The following is a 17,782-nucleotide window of genomic DNA, read 5'->3' as shown; positions in this document are numbered from 1 at the left end:
ATTTGTCATATGTCCCCCCACACTAACAATAGGACTATTGATCAATACTATTGAGTATCTGTACTTGTATACATGGACGCCCGTCCCCACGTGACGCGAACCCGCTGTTTAAAAAGTTAGTAAAACTTTAATAGAATTGCTCAGGTCGGTCAGACGTTGTCAGGGAGGTCCAGGATCTCACAAAAAGTCGTCATCACTTCGCTTTCTAAAATAGAGACAGAGGAAAGTGTCGGCACGAACCTCGATCAGAGTCTGGAAGCATTGTTTCATGGAGCCGTTCACCTCCGGATACCACAGGAAATCCTGGAAGGAAAAAATCAACATCCGTTTTGTCACAGTTTCATAATCTGTCGCCATAAAAGCCGATCTTCAGGGGGGTAAGCTTTAACCGATTGGAAGCAGCATTCTCCGTCCACAGGATACACCATAAATGTGTGATATATATGCGTCACTCCGCTAAAAACAGGGCCACACTTGCCCATCACCGCTCCATTCATCTTCAATGCACTCAGCAGTCCCATGTAAAAAGAAAGGAGTGGTGACACACATGCCGATTAAGAAGTGATCACTAGTGATGAGCGAGTGTGCTCGTTTCTCAAGATTTCCGAGCATGCTCGGGTGTTCTCTGAGTATTTTGAGCATGCTCGGAGATTGTTCGAGTTGCCGCAGCTACATGATTCGCGGCTTCTAGCCAGCCTGAACACATGCAGGGATTGCCTATTTGTTAAGGAATCCCCACATGTATTCAGGCTGTCTAGCAGCCGCAAATCATGCAGCTGTGGCGACTCAAACATAATCTCCGAGCACGCCCCAAATACTCGGGAGACCACTCGAGCATGCTCGGAAATCTCGAGTAATGAGCACACTCGCTCATCACTAGTGATCACCTATCATTAGGATGGATGATCCCTTTTGATTTTGGATTTAGAGCTAGTAGAAAAAGAAACCACTTACCACCCTGATGTTATGGTCGTCGTCCTGGAACGGTATGTTCTCATGCTGTGGAGACAAGAAAGATGATCATCCAAGGGTCATAAATCCTAGACTGACAAGGCGTGATGCTGAGTTTTCACCCTTAGCACTTAATTACATTGTCCCTATTCCGTGACAGCAAGAGATCTTGAATACGGTGAGAACAGCATTACAAAGTTTCCCACCTACAATGATTAATGCACTTGGTCTCCCCTTTAATTCCAGCTGTACCTGTCACTCCTGAAACCTCACAGACCTGTCAGCCCCAAAGTCTGACACATGCAGATTATACAGCCGACTACACGTTTCCCAGGCAGCAGCCGACAGTGCAATATAGTATTTGATGGGGTCTCCGGGACATCAGCCGACATCTGCATGAAACAGGACCTTCAGGACACTTGTCCGTGCTCATGGGGGACCGAGGACATCAGTGTCAGAAGCAAAGACATGAGCAGACGCGAAGAGGGAGCACAACGCGGTCCATGGTGCCGCAGACAAACGGCCAGCCCACATCCTGCCACAATCCCCACAAACACACACTAACCTTGTTTCCTTGCTCTTTGACATGTGGATTAAGGATCTTTACAAAGGTGAAGAACAGCTGACGGATGCGGGAGTCTCCCACAAACGTGACACGCTGGTTTCTTAGGCAGCTTTTGGCATCGCTACAAAAGAAATACAAAAATGGGCGTTTAGAGGAGGAGGAGGAGGAGGTGAGCTGTGACATCACCTGTTGTGAATGGTGGATCCTGAGTTATCTACTGTAGACATACTGATAGGGAATTTAGATTGTGAGCCCAATCGGGGACAGCGATGATAATGTGTGCAAACTGTAAAGCGCTGCGTAATATGTTAGCGCTATATAAAAATAAAGATTATTATTATTATTATATAGAGGTTATCAGTCATTGTACAGGAGGAGGAGGTGAGCTGTGACATTACATATTGTGAATGGTGATCCTGTGTTATCTACTGTATATAGAGGTGTTATCAGTCATTGTACAGGAGGAGGAGGTGAGCTGTGACATTACATATTGTGAATGGTGATCCTGTGTTATCTACTGTATATAGAGGTGTTATCAGTCATTGTACAGGAGGGGGAGGAGGTGAGCTGTTACATCACCTATTGTGAATGGTGGATCCTGTGTTATCTACTGTGTATATAGAGATGTTATCAGTCATTGTACAGGAGGAGGAGGTGAGCTGTTACATCACCTATTGTGAATGGTGGATCCTGTGTTATCTACTGTAAATAGGGGTGTTATCAGTCATTGTACAGGAGGAGGAGGAGGTGAGCTGTTACATCACCTATTGAGAATGGTGGATCCTGTGGGTGGGTCAGGGAGGTGGGTCAGGGTTCTGTCCCTTTCAATACCTTGGCTTGTATTTGTGCATCATACAGGTATACGGCTGCCATACGTTCTCCCCCAGGAAGCGGCCGCTGGATATGAGGAATCCGCACGTGTCATCTCCTAGTAAGAAGAAACATAAGAGGATATCAGCCACGTTACATCACTGACGGCCACACACCCAGCGAGGACAATGCTCTGCACGGTTACCATCAGATATACAGCAAAAATGTTCCCACATCCTTGCAAAAATAATGCTCCACTACTCCCTATAATGGATGTGGCCCCCCAATTAAAACAACCACACGACTAACTTTCATAGATGGCCGGCAGAGGACATAACCAGGGCGACTCCAGGCTTCTATATACACACTCGACTCTTAAAGCTGAATCTGACTGACCAGTTTCTTTATGATCAGGCAGAACGTTGACAAAGCGCTCTGCCTGATCACTAAACAAAAACTGTGCAGCTGCTCAAAGCGACCGCTCGAATACGTGAGCTGCAAGTGATAAATGGTACATAATATTACTCCAATTTTCTGCTCTCTGTGGTGAAAGCTCAGAAAAGGAAAACTCTCCCATCTGAACCAGCTCACCGATGATTCCCAATTAACTCATTCTACAGCCAGCAATAGAGAACGCAACACAATCTACACACGACAACAAGGGCAAAAAACTTATGAAATCCTATGGCAAAAATGATTTTTAGTAAAAAAAAAAAAAAAATACATGCAAGAAGAAGGAAAAAAAAAAAACATTGTCCCCCAAAGTTGGACAACTCCTGCACACTCCATGATGAAAATATAAAGAGGCATTGTGCACTACTACAAAACATTATCCTACACACAGGTGGGCGGGAGAGGGGGTCCTAAATTACCATAAATTAAAAATATAACAAAAAAAATAAATATATATATATTAAAAAAAAACAAAAAAAACAACTGCCCATTTAGCCAGAAAATTCTTGATGCTCCCTCTACCAGGGACCGAGACGAGGATTAGACATAACTGTTTACCGGGAGAGCCGTGTTATCATTACCAGGACATTTTTACACCCAGAAAATTATTGGAGGAAAAATTACAAAATAAAAAATATGAATCTTTGGGAAAAAAAAGAAAAAAAAAAAAAAAAAAGGAGAAAAGCAAAAGAGCAAAAATGAACAATTGCCCGGTGTTCACAGGAGGCGCTAGGTTGTGGCTGCACATAACGGGTCGGGTGTTCGTGCTGCGCTTCCTCCATAACGACCTCAGCAATTTATAACATTAGAGCCGCTAGTTTAACCCCTTCCTGCTGCGTCCTCTCCCCCGACCCCGTCACCCAAGCAGCGCCATTGTTGTTTTTGTTTTTTTACCTCCCGCTGAGCCCTTGTGTCACTTCACAAAATGGACTGAAAAATGGAGAAAAACTAAAATGTGAGGAGAGATGGTGTGAAAAAAAAAAAAAACCCACAACTCCACCATTGCCTTTTTGGGGTTTTGTATTCCAATGTTCATTTTAAAGAAATAAAAAATATATAAATAATCGTGTCGTGGTTTTCTGAGACCGCTTACAGCTGTATTTTTTCCGGCGATGCGCCCGTGTGATGTCTCTTTTTTTTCGCGGCGCTCTGACGTTGCCATGGTTACTGGTCTGGGCCGGAGACGAGGTTTCGGTGGCTTTTTGCTGCAGTTTTGGGAAAAGGTGCGGCGACCAAAAGCGTAAAATCTGGAGTTTTCTATTCTCGCAGGTCGGAGTTTTCGGACGGGGTCACGTGACCGAGGAAAAAAGCGGTTGCCATGACGCCGCATCGCCGACGACCTGCAATCCGAATTATTGGCGAAGGTCACATGACGACAACTTTATCGACAATGACGATGGTTAGACGGTGATGTTAGCGGCCCCCGGGGCGGACATTTATTACACCCCCATATATGTCTGCACAGGGGGCTACTGACCTGACAGGAGGGGCAGGATGCAGGGTTTGTTCCCCTGTCACAATATGAGCAGAGCTGTCACGATAGTAGCAGGTGGAGCTGTCACGACACCGCACAAGGTGAGAATGATGGAGGAGCAGCACTCACCGTGAGACGAGTATCCCCAGAACACGGCATGGCAGGCGGAGACGAGCAGCGCGGCCCCCAGCGCCAGCAGCTTGGCGTTCCTCACACTGAAGTGCTGGTTGATTTCCCGCTTGCCCAGGTTGTAGGCCAGGGCCGCCATCTTGGCTCCTCCATGACAGCAGCGTGCAATGGAGCCGCCGGCCGCTGGGGGGCAGCAGTAGCGCAGCGGGAAGCAGGACTGGGTGTGGTCTGCCTTGGAAGAGGCCGGTGTGTGGGCGGGGTCTGCTGCGGGGGCGGGGTCTCCGGAGCTCGGCGGTAGTAGCGGCTCGGTGTCGTCAGGGGTCTCGGTGACGGAGCTGCGCTTTTTCCTGTGGGAATCCGGCGAGTCGGGTCCGGGGCTGCGGCTCTTCATGTGAGCGGAGGAGTCCGAGTCCACGAGAGACATGGAGGCGGGAAAGAGCGACTGCGAGTGAGAGAGACAGAGACAAAACGGAGCGGTATAAGAGAGACAGCTGAGAAGGACGGGAGAAACAGCTGACAGACATAACGGAGCGCTATAAGAGAGACAGCTGTGAAGGACGGGAGAAACAGCTGACAGACATAACGGAGCGCTATAAAAGAGACAGCTGTGAGAGACAGGCAGCAGCTCGCTCTAGTGCCGGCTGTCCGGTGCCCTCAGTTGTAGTCTCGGTTGTTCTCTGTCTGTCTCTGGGATAATACAGGCTGTGGATTGCACTCACTTATTGACTGTCCCTCGGTTGCGCTCTGTGACTGTCCCTCGGTTGCACTCTGTGACTGTCCCTCGGTTGCACTCTGTGACTGTCCCTCGGTTGCGCTCTGTGACTGTCCCTCGGTTGCGCTCTGTGACTGTCCCTCGGTTGCGCTCTGTGACTGTCCCTCGGTTGCGCTCTGTGACTGTCCCTCGGTTGCGCTCTGTGACTGTCCCTCGGTTGCGTTCTGTGGTGGTCACTGTGTTGCAGTCTGTCGGTTGCGCTCTGTGACTGTCCCTCGGTTGCACTCTGTGACTGTCCCTCGGTTGCGCTCTGTGACTGTCCCTCGGTTGCGCTCTGTGACTGTCCCTCGGTTGCGCTCTGTGACTGTCCCTCGGTTGCGCTCTGTGACTGTCCCTCGGTTGCGCTCTGTGACTGTCCCTCGGTTGCGCTCTGTGACTGTCCCTCGGTTGCGCTCTGTGACTGTCCCTCGGTTGCGCTCTGTGACTGTCCCTCGGTTGCGCTCTGTGACTGTCCCTCGGTTGCGCTCTGTGACTGTCCCTCGGTTGCGCTCTGTGACTGTCCCTCGGTTGCGCTCTGTGACTGTCCCCCGGTTGCGCTCTGTGACTGTCCCTCGGTTGCGCTCTGTGACTGTCCCTCGGTTGCGCTCTGTGACTGTCCCTCGGTTGCGTTCTGTGGTGGTCACTGTGTTGCAGTCTGTCGGTTGCGCTCTGTGACTGTCCCTCGGTTGCACTCTGTGACTGTCCCTCGGTTGCGCTCTGTGACTGTCCCTCGGTTGCGCTCTGTGACTGTCCCTCGGTTGCGCTCTGTGACTGTCCCTCGGTTGCGCTCTGTGACTGTCCCTCGGTTGCGCTCTGTGACTGTCCCTCGGTTGCGCTCTGTGACTGTCCCTCGGTTGCGCTCTGTGACTGTCCCTCGGTTGCGCTCTGTGACTGTCCCTCGGTTGCGCTCTGTGACTGTCCCTCGGTTGCGCTCTGTGACTGTCCCCCGGTTGCGCTCTGTGACTGTCCCTCGGTTGCGCTCTGTGACTGTCCCTCGGTTGCGTTCTGTGGTGGTCACTGTGTTGCAGTCTGTCGGTTGCGCTCTGTGACTGTCCCTCGGTTGCACTCTGTGACTGTCCCTCGGTTGCGCTCTGTGACTGTCCCTCGGTTGCGCTCTGTGACTGTCCCTCGGTTGCGCTCTGTGACTGTCCCCCGGTCGCACTCTGTGACTGTCCCTCGGTTGCGCTCTGTGGTGGTCACTCTGTTGCAGTCTGTCGGTTGCACTCACTTTGTGGTGGCCCCTCGGTTGCCCTCAGAATGTGACCGATAATTACAGTACACGAGTCCCAGCTTTCCCCCACTGCCTCCAGCAGGTCCTCTAGTCACACCGCAGGCTGCACACTGCTGTCACTGCATCTTGTCACTTCCAGCCTGTACACACCGGTGGGATCGGCCCCACACAGGACACCGTCAGGATCTGCTCCGAGTTCTCCCCTCGTCTCTTCCTCTGTTTCGTGTCCTCCCGATATCCGTCCCAGGGCGAGGCTGCAGATCAGCGACGTCTGTCCGGGTGGCAGTTATGGATTTTGGCCGCAGATCTCCGGAACTTTCTTGCTGTGAGTTCTGCAGAGTTTTTAGGTTTCTTGGCTGTCGGGATAATGAGCCGCCTCCGGTGTGACCCGTTCACAGATGACGGGGTGGAGAATGACGCCCAGAACCTGCTGGGCGAGATCGTCCGCTTCTCACCTGCTGCAGAATAAGACATTGACCTGAGGAATCTCTGATCCCTGCACTCGGTGATAAAGGCAACGGGGCCACCTCCGCACACTTCCTGATCCCCAGCTGCACTCTCTGTATTGTATGCGGCACAAGTAATTTTTTAGGATTTTATGACTCATCCATTTGACAGACCATTAAAGTGGCTCTCCTTAGTACAACACCCTCCCAGATTAACCATTTAAAGAGGTTGTCTCATTATCATAAATGGGTAAAATTGCAAAAATGCTTGGAAAAACAAGAAGCAATTTGCCTCAAGAAGAACACAGGGATTTTTTAATGTTATACTTTACTGTTTGTCGCCTACGTTACCGACCACCACTGAAATCTAGCAGAGGTGGTCAGTTACCTAGACAAGAAGTGCATGCTTGTAAGCGCACTGCCAGATGGCTGGATCCTGACATTTCTGGTGTCCTCCTCCGCTGCAACTGTCCACCTCCGCTGCCCCTGTCCACCTCCGCTGCCCCTGTCCACCTCCGCTGCCCCTGTCCTTCTCCGCTGCCCCTGTCCTTCTCCGCTGCCCCTGTCCTTCTCCGCTGCCCCTGTCCTTCTCCGCTGCCCCTGTCCTTCTCCGCTGCCCCTGTCCTTCTCCGCTGCCCCTGTCCTTCTCCGCTGCCCCTGTCCTTCTTTGCTGCCCCTGTCCTCCACTGCTCCTGTCCTCCGCTGCCCCTGTCCTCTGCTGCCACTGCACTCCTCCGCTGCCCCTGTCCTCTGGTGCCCTCCTCCGATGCCCCTGTCCTCCGGTGCCCTCCTCCGCTGCCCCTGTCTTCCTCCGCTGCCTCTGTCTTCCTCCGCTGCCCCTGTCCTCTGGTGCCCTCCTCCGCTGCCCCTGTCCTCTGGTGCCCTCCTCTGCTGCCCCTGTCCTCTGGTGCCCTCCTCCGCTGCCCCTGTCCTCCTTTGCTGCCCCTGTCTTCCTCCTCTGCCCTCCGCTGCCCCTGTCCTCTGGTTCCCTCCTCCACTGCCGCTGTCCTCTGATGCCCTCCGTCGCTGCCCCTGTCCTCTGGTGCCCTCCGTCGCTGCCCCTGTCCTCCGTCGCTGCCCCTGTCCTCCTTCGCTGCCCCTGTCCTCCTTCACTGCCCTCCTCCATTGCCTCTGCCCTCTGCTGCCACTGCCCTCCTGTGGTGCCCTCCTCCGCTGCCCCTGCCTTCCTCCACTGCCCCTGTCTTCCGGTGCCCTCCTCCGCTGCCCCTGTTCTCCTCCACTGCCCCTGTCTTCCACTGCCCTCCTCCACTGCCCCTGTCTTCCACTGCCCTCCTCCGCTGCCCCTGTCCTCCGCTGCCCCTGTCCTCCGCTGCCCCTGTCCTCCGCTGCCCCTGTCCTCCGGTGCCCTCCTCCACTGCCCCTGTTCTCCTCCACTGCCCCTGTCCTCCACTGCCCTCCTCCGCTGCCCCTGTCATCCGGTGCCCTCCTCCGCTGCCCCTGTCCTCCGGTGCTTGCTAGCTGCATCAGAAAGCGCACAGCTTGGACCAGAAGATTAGAGTAGCCCTTTAAGGATGCGGACAATTTTCCTTTCTGCAATTTTAGTTTGTTTTTCCTCCTCTTCTTCCAAGAGCCAGAACTTTTTTTTTTCCTTTTTTTTTTTTAACCTTTCCATATACGCAGTCAGTTGAGGACTTGTTTTCTTGCTGGACGAGTTGTAGTTTTGATTGACACCATTTATTTTACCATACATTGTATCGAAAAAATCCAAGTGTGGAAAAGTGGTGAAAGAAAAAAAACAATTCCTCCACTGGATTTTTTTTTGCCTTTCATTGTGCATTAAAAATCACTGGCCAACATGATTAAAGGGAACCTGTCAGCAGGATTGTGCACAGTGACTACAGACAGTGTCAGGTCTGCGCCGTTATACTGATTACAGTGATACCTTGTGGTTGTTTAATCTTTATTTTCAGTTAATGAGATTCTCGTGCTCTGTTGCGGCCTTTGTAGAGCAGGCAGTAAGTAAATGAGTGAACCCAGGTTTGCCACTTGGAATTTCAGGGTCTGATATTGGCAAAATTTTAGGGCCCCCTTGAGACTTGTACTCCACCCCTCGAACCTTCCACATTCCCACCGCCTATGGTGAATAGTGGAGCCTGTGCCATCTTCAGCATGCCAATGTCTCTCCTTCTAGTCCTAGCAGTAATAATATCAGATGAGTGCAGCAAACTGATCTGTACAGACCAAGAAGTGGCATCAATTATTAAATGTATGAAAACTCCATGATTTTATGTAATTTTTTTATATAGATACTGAAATATTAAATTAAAACATCAGCCAAAACTCTGATAGAATTTTTACATGACCAGGGGACCTTTGTGTCCTTTGAACAATTGCAGTCTAAGTACGACATTCCAAGATCCCAATTTTTTCGTTTCTTACAATTAAGGTCAGCTTTCCAGTCATATATGAGAGGGGTGGCTACAGGCCGCACAATTTCATCTTTGCCTTTGATAGGAATCCTTAAATCCCAGGGACCCCAGGGGCTTATTTCTTCTCTATATACCTATATGTTATCGGTGGCAGCGAGATCAGCTATAGGACTCATCAAGGGGAAATGGGAAAGACTCATTCCTGATGCACAGGAAGAAGAATGGGAGGAAATTCTAGAATCCCCACTTAGGGTATCCCCGTCAATTAATAACAGGATGACACAGCTATATATAATATACCAATCATATTTGACCCCCATACGGCTTTTTAAGATGGGTCGACTTCAATCATCAGAATGTCTGCGTTGTCATCTACCAGACGCAGACTTTATCCACATGATGTGGAGCTGTCCTATTATCCTTCAATATTGGAAAGAGGTGACATCATTACTTTCATCCATAGTATTATCTCCTGTTCCTCTTGAACCATTAATTTGTTTATTTGGGGTGTGGGATGAAGAGATCTGGGGTCATCATATTGGGATCTTCTTACGGGAGTCACTTTTTATGGCAAGGAAGGTGATAGCGATGCGGTGGGTGGGGGGTTCATGCCCCTCCCTCAGGGCCTGGGTTGAGTTGGTAAACTTGGTCATCCCTTATGAACGAACGCTATATCAAAATAGAGGATCTCCGGGTAAATTTGAGAAAATTTGGAGCGGATGGAACTCCTCTCATCTTACTTTATAAACTTACAGTTAATTGCATTAGTGCAAAGTGTTACATTACTCTAGATATCGCACAGAGTAAGATACAATTTATTATTAAGCGGCAGATAGGTAGTTAATAAGATAGTTATGGTTTAACAATTGCATAATTTCACACTCCATGCTTTGTACAGTTTGAATGGAGTAAATAACATGTTGAGCATAAAATTGTAATACTCAATTATACATACAGTATACATGTTCTATATTGAATTGAATGTAATACTAATGAACATAAATGTGTATATTATATATTTCTTGCTTTTTTGGTTAATAAACGAATTAAAAAAAAAAAAACTCTGATAGAATTGCCATAATTTTTTTTTTTGCCTAACACAAATCAAGCCCTTACACAGCTGAATAGAAGGAAAAAGTTATGGATCTTGAGAGGCGCCAGGTTTAAAAAAACAAAGAATTGTGGTACTTTTTTTGAAAAGTGTCACAAAGTAGTATAACGTAAAAAAAAATTATTACCGTAATCGTACTGACCCAGAGAATAAAGTAACATTGCAAAATTTGGTGTTGCTGTTTTCCCCATTCCACCCCCCCTTTAAAAAAAAAAATGTAATTACGGTAATCTGTAATTTGTGTGTACCCCAAAATAGTGGCATCAAAAACTACAGCTTGGTAAAAAAAAAAGTTTATAGCTATAAAATAAATTACCAAAAAAATGGTCAGATGTCGTGCGGCTGCTTCATTCACTTCAGTGGAAGTTCCAGCTATTTCCCAAACTCCCAGTCAAATGAATCGAGCGGCTGCAGGAATTTCTAATCAGCCGCTCTGTTCATTTCAGGGGGCAATTAGACTTTCGGGGCCCCTGTTCTCAGGATCAGTGGGAGTTCTGCTTCTGGGACCCCTCACTGATCACAAGAGCAAGGACCCCGTTAATCTCATTGCCCCTTGAAATGACCAGAGCAGCTGATTGGGCATGCATGCAGCCACTCGATTATAAGGGCCAGCTCACATGGCAGAACTTTGGTGCGGAAAGGTCCTTTCTTGGCATGGCTGTGGCTAAAACCCACTGTTCTGTAGTCCTCAGCGCGGTCTCCCATAGAGATGAATGGGAGGCATGAAGGAAGTGTCCACCGCGGTTATTCAGCAGAACGTGTCCGCGCCAAACTTCTGCTTGAAGATCTGCCATGTGAACTGGCCCTAATAATTATCCAATATGTTGTGTGTAGGGGATATGTATTAGGAAGCAGTCTATAGGGTTGAACTTAGTTGTTTACAGGCAGTCAGCAGTCTATAGGGTTGAACTTAGTAGTTTACAGGCAGGCAGCAGGCTGTAAAGTTGAACTTAGTTTGCAGGCAGCAGTCTGTAGCGTTGAACTTAGTAGTTTGCAGGCAGCAGTCAGTAGAGTTGAGCTTAGTAGTTTGCAGGCAGGCAGCAGTCTGTAGGGTTGAACTTAGTAGTTTGTAGGCAGGCAGCAGTCTGTAGGGTTGAACTTAGTAGTTTGCAGGCAGCAGTCTGTAGGGTTGAGCTTAGTAGTTTGCAGGCAGGCATCAGTCTAGGGTTGAACTCAGTAGATGGCAGGCATCAGTCTGTAAGGTTGAACTTAGTAGTTTGCAGGCAGGCAGTAGTCTGTAGAGTTTAATTTAGTAGTTTTCAGGCAGGCAGCAGTCAGTAGGGTTGAATGTAGTATTTTGTAGGCAGGCAGCAGTCAGTACGATTGAACCTAGTAGTTTGCAGGAAGCAGTCTGTAGGGTTGAACTTACTAGTTTGCAGGCAGGCACCAGTCTGTAGTATTGAACTTAGTAGTTTGTAGGCAGGCAGCAGTCATTAGGGTTGAACTTAGTAGTTTGCAGGCAGCAGTCTGTAGGGTTGAACTTAGTAGTTTGCAGGCAGCAGTCTTGGATTGAACTTAGTAGTTTGCAGGCAGCAGTCAGTAGGGTTGAACTTAGTAGTTTGCAGGCAGGCAGCAGTCAGTAGGGTTGATCTTAGTTTGCAGACAGGCAGCAGTCTGTAGGGTTGAACTTAGTTTGCAGGCAGGCAGTAGTCTGTAGAGTTTAATTTAGTTTTCAGGCAGGCAGCAGTCAGTAGGGTTGAACTTAGTAGTTGGCAGCCAGCAGTCTGTAGGGTTTAACTTAGTTTGCAGGCAGGCAGCAGTCTGTAGGGTTTAGCTTAGTAGTTAGCTGGCAGCAGTCAGTAGGGTTGAACTTAGTAGATTGCAGACAGGCAGCAGTCTGTAGGGATGAACTTAGTAGGCAGGCAGCAGTCTGTAGGGTTGAACTTAGTTGACAGGCAGGCAGCAGTCTGTAGGGTTGAACTTAGTAGTTTGCAGGCAGGCAGCAGTCTGTAGGGTTTAGCTTAGTAGTTTGTTGGCAGGCAGCAGTCTGTAGGGTTTAGCTTAGTAGTTTGCAGGCAGCAGTCTGTAGGGTTTAGCTTAGTAGTTTGCTGGCAGCAGTCAGTAGGGTTGAACTTAGTTGGCAGGCAGTAGGGTTGAACTTTGTTTGCAGACAGGCAGCAGTCTTTATGGTTTAGCTTAGTAGTTTGCAGACAGGCAGCAGTCTGTAGGGTTGAACTTGGCAGGCAGCAGTCTGTAGGGTTGAACTTAGTTGGCAGGCTGCAGTCTGTAGGGTTGAACTTAGTTTGCAGACAGGCAGCAGTCTGTAGGGTTGAACTTGGCAGGCAGCAGTCTGTAGGGTTGAACTTGGCAGGCAGGCAGCAGTCTGTAGGGTTGAACTTGGCAGGCAGCAGTCTGTAGGGTTGAACTTGGCAGGCAGGCAGCAGTCTGTAGGGTTTAGCTTAGTAGTTTGCTGGCAGCAGACTGTAGGGTTGAACTTAGTAGTTTGCGGGCAGGCAGCAGTCTGTAGGGTTGAACTTAGTAGTTTGCAGGCAGCAGTCTGTAGGGTTGAACTTAGTAGTTTGCAGGCAGCAGTCTGTAGGGTTGAACTTAGTAGTTTGCAGGCAGGCAGCAGTCAGTAGGGTTGAACTTAGTTTCCAGGCAGCTGTCTGTAGGGTTGAACTTAGTAGTTTGCAGGCAGCAGTTTGTAGGGTTGAACTTAGTAGTTTGCAGGCAGGCAGCAGTCAGTAGGGTTGAACTTAGTAGTTTGCAGGCAGCAGTCTGTAGGGTTGAACTTAGTAGTTTGCAGGCAGGCAGCAGTCAGTAGGGTTGAACTTAGTTTCCAGGCAGCTGTCTGTAGGGTTGAACTTAGTAGTTTGCAGGCAGCAGTTTGTAGGGTTGAACTTAGTAGTTTGCAGGCAGCAGTCAGTAGGGTTGAACTTAGTCGTTTGCAGGCAGCAGTCTGTAGGGTTGAACTTAGTAGTTTGCAGGCAGCAGTCAGTAGGGTTGAACTTAGTAGTTTGTTGGCAGGCAGCAGTCTGTAGGGTTGAAATTAGTAGTTTGCAGGTAGGCAGCAGTTTTTAGGGTTGAACTTAGTAGTTTGCACTGCAGGCAGGCAGCAGTCTGTAGGGTTGAACTTCGTTTCCAGACAGTCAGCAGTTTGTAGGGTTGAATTTACCGTATTTACTCGAGTATAAGCCGAGATTTTCAGCCCCAAAAAAATGGGCTGAAAGTGCCCCTCCCAGCTTATACTCGAGTCCTGGTCAGCGGGTGAGGGGGAGCGACGACTGTCATATACTCACCTGCTCCTGGCGCGGTCCCTGCATGTCCCATGGTCTCTGGCGCTGGCAGCTTCTTCCCCTGTTCAGCGGTCACGTGGTACCGCTCATTAAAGTAATGAATATGGACTCCACTCCCATAGGGGTGGAGCCACATATTCATTACTGTAATGAGCGGTACCAGTGACCGCTGAACAGGGGAAGAAGCTGCCGGCTACCGGAGACCATCTGTCCGGGAGCAGGTTGCTATTTCATATTCACCTTCCCTTGTTCCACTTCTGCCCCATCTTCCGCGTCCTCTGCAGTGACTGTCAGGTCAGAGGGCGCGATGACGTATTAGTGTGCGCGCCGCCCTCTGCCTGAACAGTCACTGCGGAGAGTCGGGATGCTGAGGAGCAGCGGGCAGCAACGAGAGGTGAGTATGTCATTTTTTTTATTGCAGCAGCATTATATGTGGCACATTGTTATATGGAGCATCCGTGGGGCCATAATGATCTGTATGGGGCATTATATGGGGCACATTGTAATATGGAGCATCTATGGGGCCATAATGAACTGTATGGAGCATTATATGGGGCACATTGTAATATGGAGCATCTATGGGGCCATAATGAACTGTATGGAGCATTATATGGGGCACATTGTAATATGGAGCATCTATGGGGCCATAATGAACTGTATGGAGCATTATATGTGGCACATTGTTATATGGAGCATTATATGGGGCACATTGTAATATGGAGCATCTGTGGGGCCATAATGAATTGTATGGAGCATTATATGGGGCACATTGTAATATGGAGCATCTATGGGGCCATAATGAATTGTATGGAACATTATACTTGGCACATTGTAATTTGGAGCATCTGTGGCGCCATAATGAACTGTATGGAGCATTATATGTGGCACATTGTTATATGGAGCATTATATGGGGCACATTGTAATATGGAGCATCTGTGGGGCCATAATGAACTGCATAGAGCATTACATGTGACACATTGTTATATGGAGCATTTTATGGGGCCATAATGAACTGCATGGAGCATTATACTTGGCACATTGTAATTTGGAGCATCTGTGGCACCATAATGAACTGTATGGAGCATTATATGTGGCACATTGTTATATGGAGCATCTATGAGGCCATAATGAATTGTGTGGAGCATTATATTGGGCACATTGTAATATGGAGCATCTATGGAGCCATAATGAATTGTATGGAGCATTATATGTGGCACATTCTTATATGGAGCATCTTATGGGGCCATAATGAACTGCATGGAGCATTACATGTGACACATTGTTATATGGAGCATTTTATGGGGCCATAATGAACTGCATGGAGCATTATATGTGGCACATTGTTATATGGAGCATCTTATGGGTCCATAATCAGCATTTGTGCAGCATTGTATGGGGCATATTTTAATATGGAGCATCTTATGGGGCCCATCATGAACTGTATGGAGCATTATATGGGGCTCCTGATTCAATATGGACATTCAAAAACACGTAACCTACTGATGTCTCAATTCATTTTACTTTTATTGGTATCTATTTTTATTTTTGACATTTACCGGTAGCTGCTGCATTTTCCACCCTAGGCTTATACTCGAGTAAATAAGTTTTCCCATTTTTTTGTTGCAAAATTAGGGGGGTTGTCTTATACTCGAGTATATACGGTAGTAGTTTGCAGGCAGGCAGAAGTCTGTAGGGTTTAGCTTAGGCCTCTTTCACACTTCAGTCGTTTGGCGTCAGTCACTTCCGACAAAGTGACGGATCGACGGATCCGTCACAATTGTTGAAAAAACGGATGTAACGGATCCGTTTTTTTGACGGATCCGTTACTCGGGGGTTGTATATACTTTTTGGAGCATGCGCAATTGAAAAAACTTGAAAAAACGGATTGGGGCGACGGATCCGCCAAAAAACGGATCGCGACGGATCCGTCGCCCATAGGGGGCCATTCTATGAAATGACGGACGCGACGGATCCGTCGCGATCCGCCATTTCAACGGAGACAAAAAACGTCTAGATGAACGTCAATGTCTAGATGACGTCCGCTAAATTTTGACGGATCCGTCGCATGACGGATGGAACGGACGACCATCCGTCACAATCCGTCGCTAATGCAAGTCTATGGGGAAAAAAACGGATCCGTCAAAAAAAAAAACGGATCCGTTTTTTGAGGAAAATGACGGTTTTAGACTGACGTCAAACAACTGAAGTGTGAAAGAGGCCTTAGTAGTTTGCAGGCAGAAGTCTGCAGGGTTGAACTTAGTAGTTTGCAGGCAGGCAGCAGACAGATGGACTCCCAACTTCACACTGCACGAGCTGTCAGAGGGAAGAGAAGAGTAGCGGGTGGGTGGGCAAATGGGAGGTCAGGTGGGGTAATGGGAGATCAGATGGGTAGGTCACTTTCAGGCTCTGAACTCCTGCATATAATGTGCCATAAGGGCCCGGGGCGCGCTGACAGCTTAGGAACAGAGGCCGGCAGCTTCGTCTGACATCACTTCTGTCATTTGGGTCCGGTCCCCTCTGCTGTGACAATACAATGTAAGTAGCTGCGGCTGTGAGTGACTGGGCCCCCGGGGATTAATAAAGTAATTAGCCCGGGACCCAGCGTGCCATGCAGTCTGCCAGGCCATTTATGCAGTGGTCCAGTGCAGGCTGCGCAGCGTGTCTCGCCCAGTCCGATCCCCCCACTTTGCTTCTCCTCATACCCCAGTAATGCCCAGGCTGCACCCACCATTAGACAGAGTCTGGATAAGGATTTCAGACAGCCTGTGCACTGGTTAGACTGAGCTGCAATACGAGAAGCAGCCTGCGGAAGAGAGTGGCGCTGTTTCTAGTCATATGTAGCAAGCAGGACAATGAGCAGTGATAATGAATTAATGAAAAAAATTAAACTATCAAAGGTTCAATATTTCGGAGTCTTAAGAAGAAGAGAGGTCATCGACGTTGTGCTTGTGTGATGGGTTCTTCATGCCACGTCTTGTTTTCTTGTTTGGGAGACCTCAGGGTCTGGACTCATCCACAAGCCACTTACCAGGCGAGTGAAGTGTCACCGTGACCCAGAACACCACGTCACCAAAGATTTAGGATATTATTCTAAGTAATTTACATTGTTCTCCACCCAAGGTAAAAATAAACCTTGTAGGTCACCTAGATATCATCATCACATCATATCCGGAAACTGCAATTATTAATAATGGCTGCAAATACTAAAGATTAAATGCAGAGAGCGTTTAACCCTTACATCAAAAATTAGCAAAGGTTGCGCAGTGCGCGATTATCCAACGCCCCATTCAGAACAACCCCCGGCGATCAGTAAGGTTACCATTATCTTATTGACAGGGAATGACTTGGCACGTCAGACCTCAAGTCATCATTAGTGATTTATTGAAATCACTTTCCTTTTTTTGTCTTCCGTTTTTACACTGACGTTTTTCAAACTGGCACACGCGCTTTACAAATTTCGGCGCAAAATCAAAAATGCTTTTTATTTTTGCCTTTTTAGCAGCAAAATTAGCAAATCCTTTAAAAAGTTGCAGACATGAACCTAGCTGAACCCTCTTCCAGAGCAGGGACTGCGGCAAAAAAAAATGCAATATTTGGTAAAAGTCGCATTTCATGAATCTGGATGAGACAAAAAATGGATGGAGTTCTAAGTTTTAATGTTTGTCCAGTATTTTATGATCTATTTCATGAAGGTGCGCACACGGTCAGCAGTATGGTCTGTTTCCATCTTGTTGCATTCCATGAATGTGTCTAAAACATCTGGATTAGGGAAGTTGTTTTGGGAAAAAAATAAAAAAAAGACTTAAAAAAAAAGACTACGTAAGAAAGTGGCGCAAAACATACAGAGGGTAAAAGACAAATTACTGCAGAACGTGGTTGTTTATCCATTGCAGTTCACAGGTTAATTCTTCTTGGCATTTTTAAAAGCACATTTTTATGCGGAATTCACCCGAAAAAGGCGTCAGGAGGACTTCATGCAGTCGGTGACATATTGTGGCTCGGGATATGTCGGCAGTCGTCTGGACACACCGTGATTTACCGGTAATGTTGTGTTTTGCATGAATTTCCGACATTCGGGACGTCGGCTGTTGAACTGGTAAATAGTTGATTGGTGGGGTGTCGGACCCCCACTGATCTGATATTGATGACTGATCCTGCAAAATACATCATCATCAATCTCATAGTCCCAGACAATCCCCCCAAAAATAAGATGCTAAAGATAAACATTTGGAAC

The 17,782-nt window shown here is 48.0% G+C and overlaps 1 protein-coding gene across 1 annotated transcript in view; it reads right to left on the bottom strand.

Annotated features, from left to right (window-relative positions):
- Positions 1-6,812, bottom strand: part of CASD1 (CAS1 domain sialic acid O acetyltransferase 1) — a 32,037-nt gene extending 25,225 nt beyond the window's left edge. Inside the window, exons 1-6 of the mRNA XM_077268164.1 lie at positions 6,362-6,812; positions 4,383-4,824; positions 2,348-2,444; positions 1,517-1,637; positions 955-999; positions 241-303 (exon numbers count right to left, since the gene is read on the bottom strand). Of these exons, the coding sequence (XP_077124279.1) occupies positions 241-303; positions 955-999; positions 1,517-1,637; positions 2,348-2,444; positions 4,383-4,806 (750 nt within the window). The 5' untranslated portion in view covers positions 4,807-4,824; positions 6,362-6,812. The remainder of the gene's footprint in view (positions 1-240; positions 304-954; positions 1,000-1,516; positions 1,638-2,347; positions 2,445-4,382; positions 4,825-6,361) is intronic.
- Between the last annotated feature and the right edge of the window lie 10,970 nt (positions 6,813-17,782).

Source organism: Ranitomeya variabilis, chromosome 6 (genome assembly GCF_051348905.1).
Source record: "Ranitomeya variabilis isolate aRanVar5 chromosome 6, aRanVar5.hap1, whole genome shotgun sequence".
In the NCBI taxonomy this organism is placed as follows: domain Eukaryota; kingdom Metazoa; phylum Chordata; class Amphibia; order Anura; family Dendrobatidae; genus Ranitomeya; species Ranitomeya variabilis.
The sequence above is the reverse complement of the archived record's forward strand: the minus strand, read 5'-3'. Positions and strand labels throughout refer to the sequence as shown.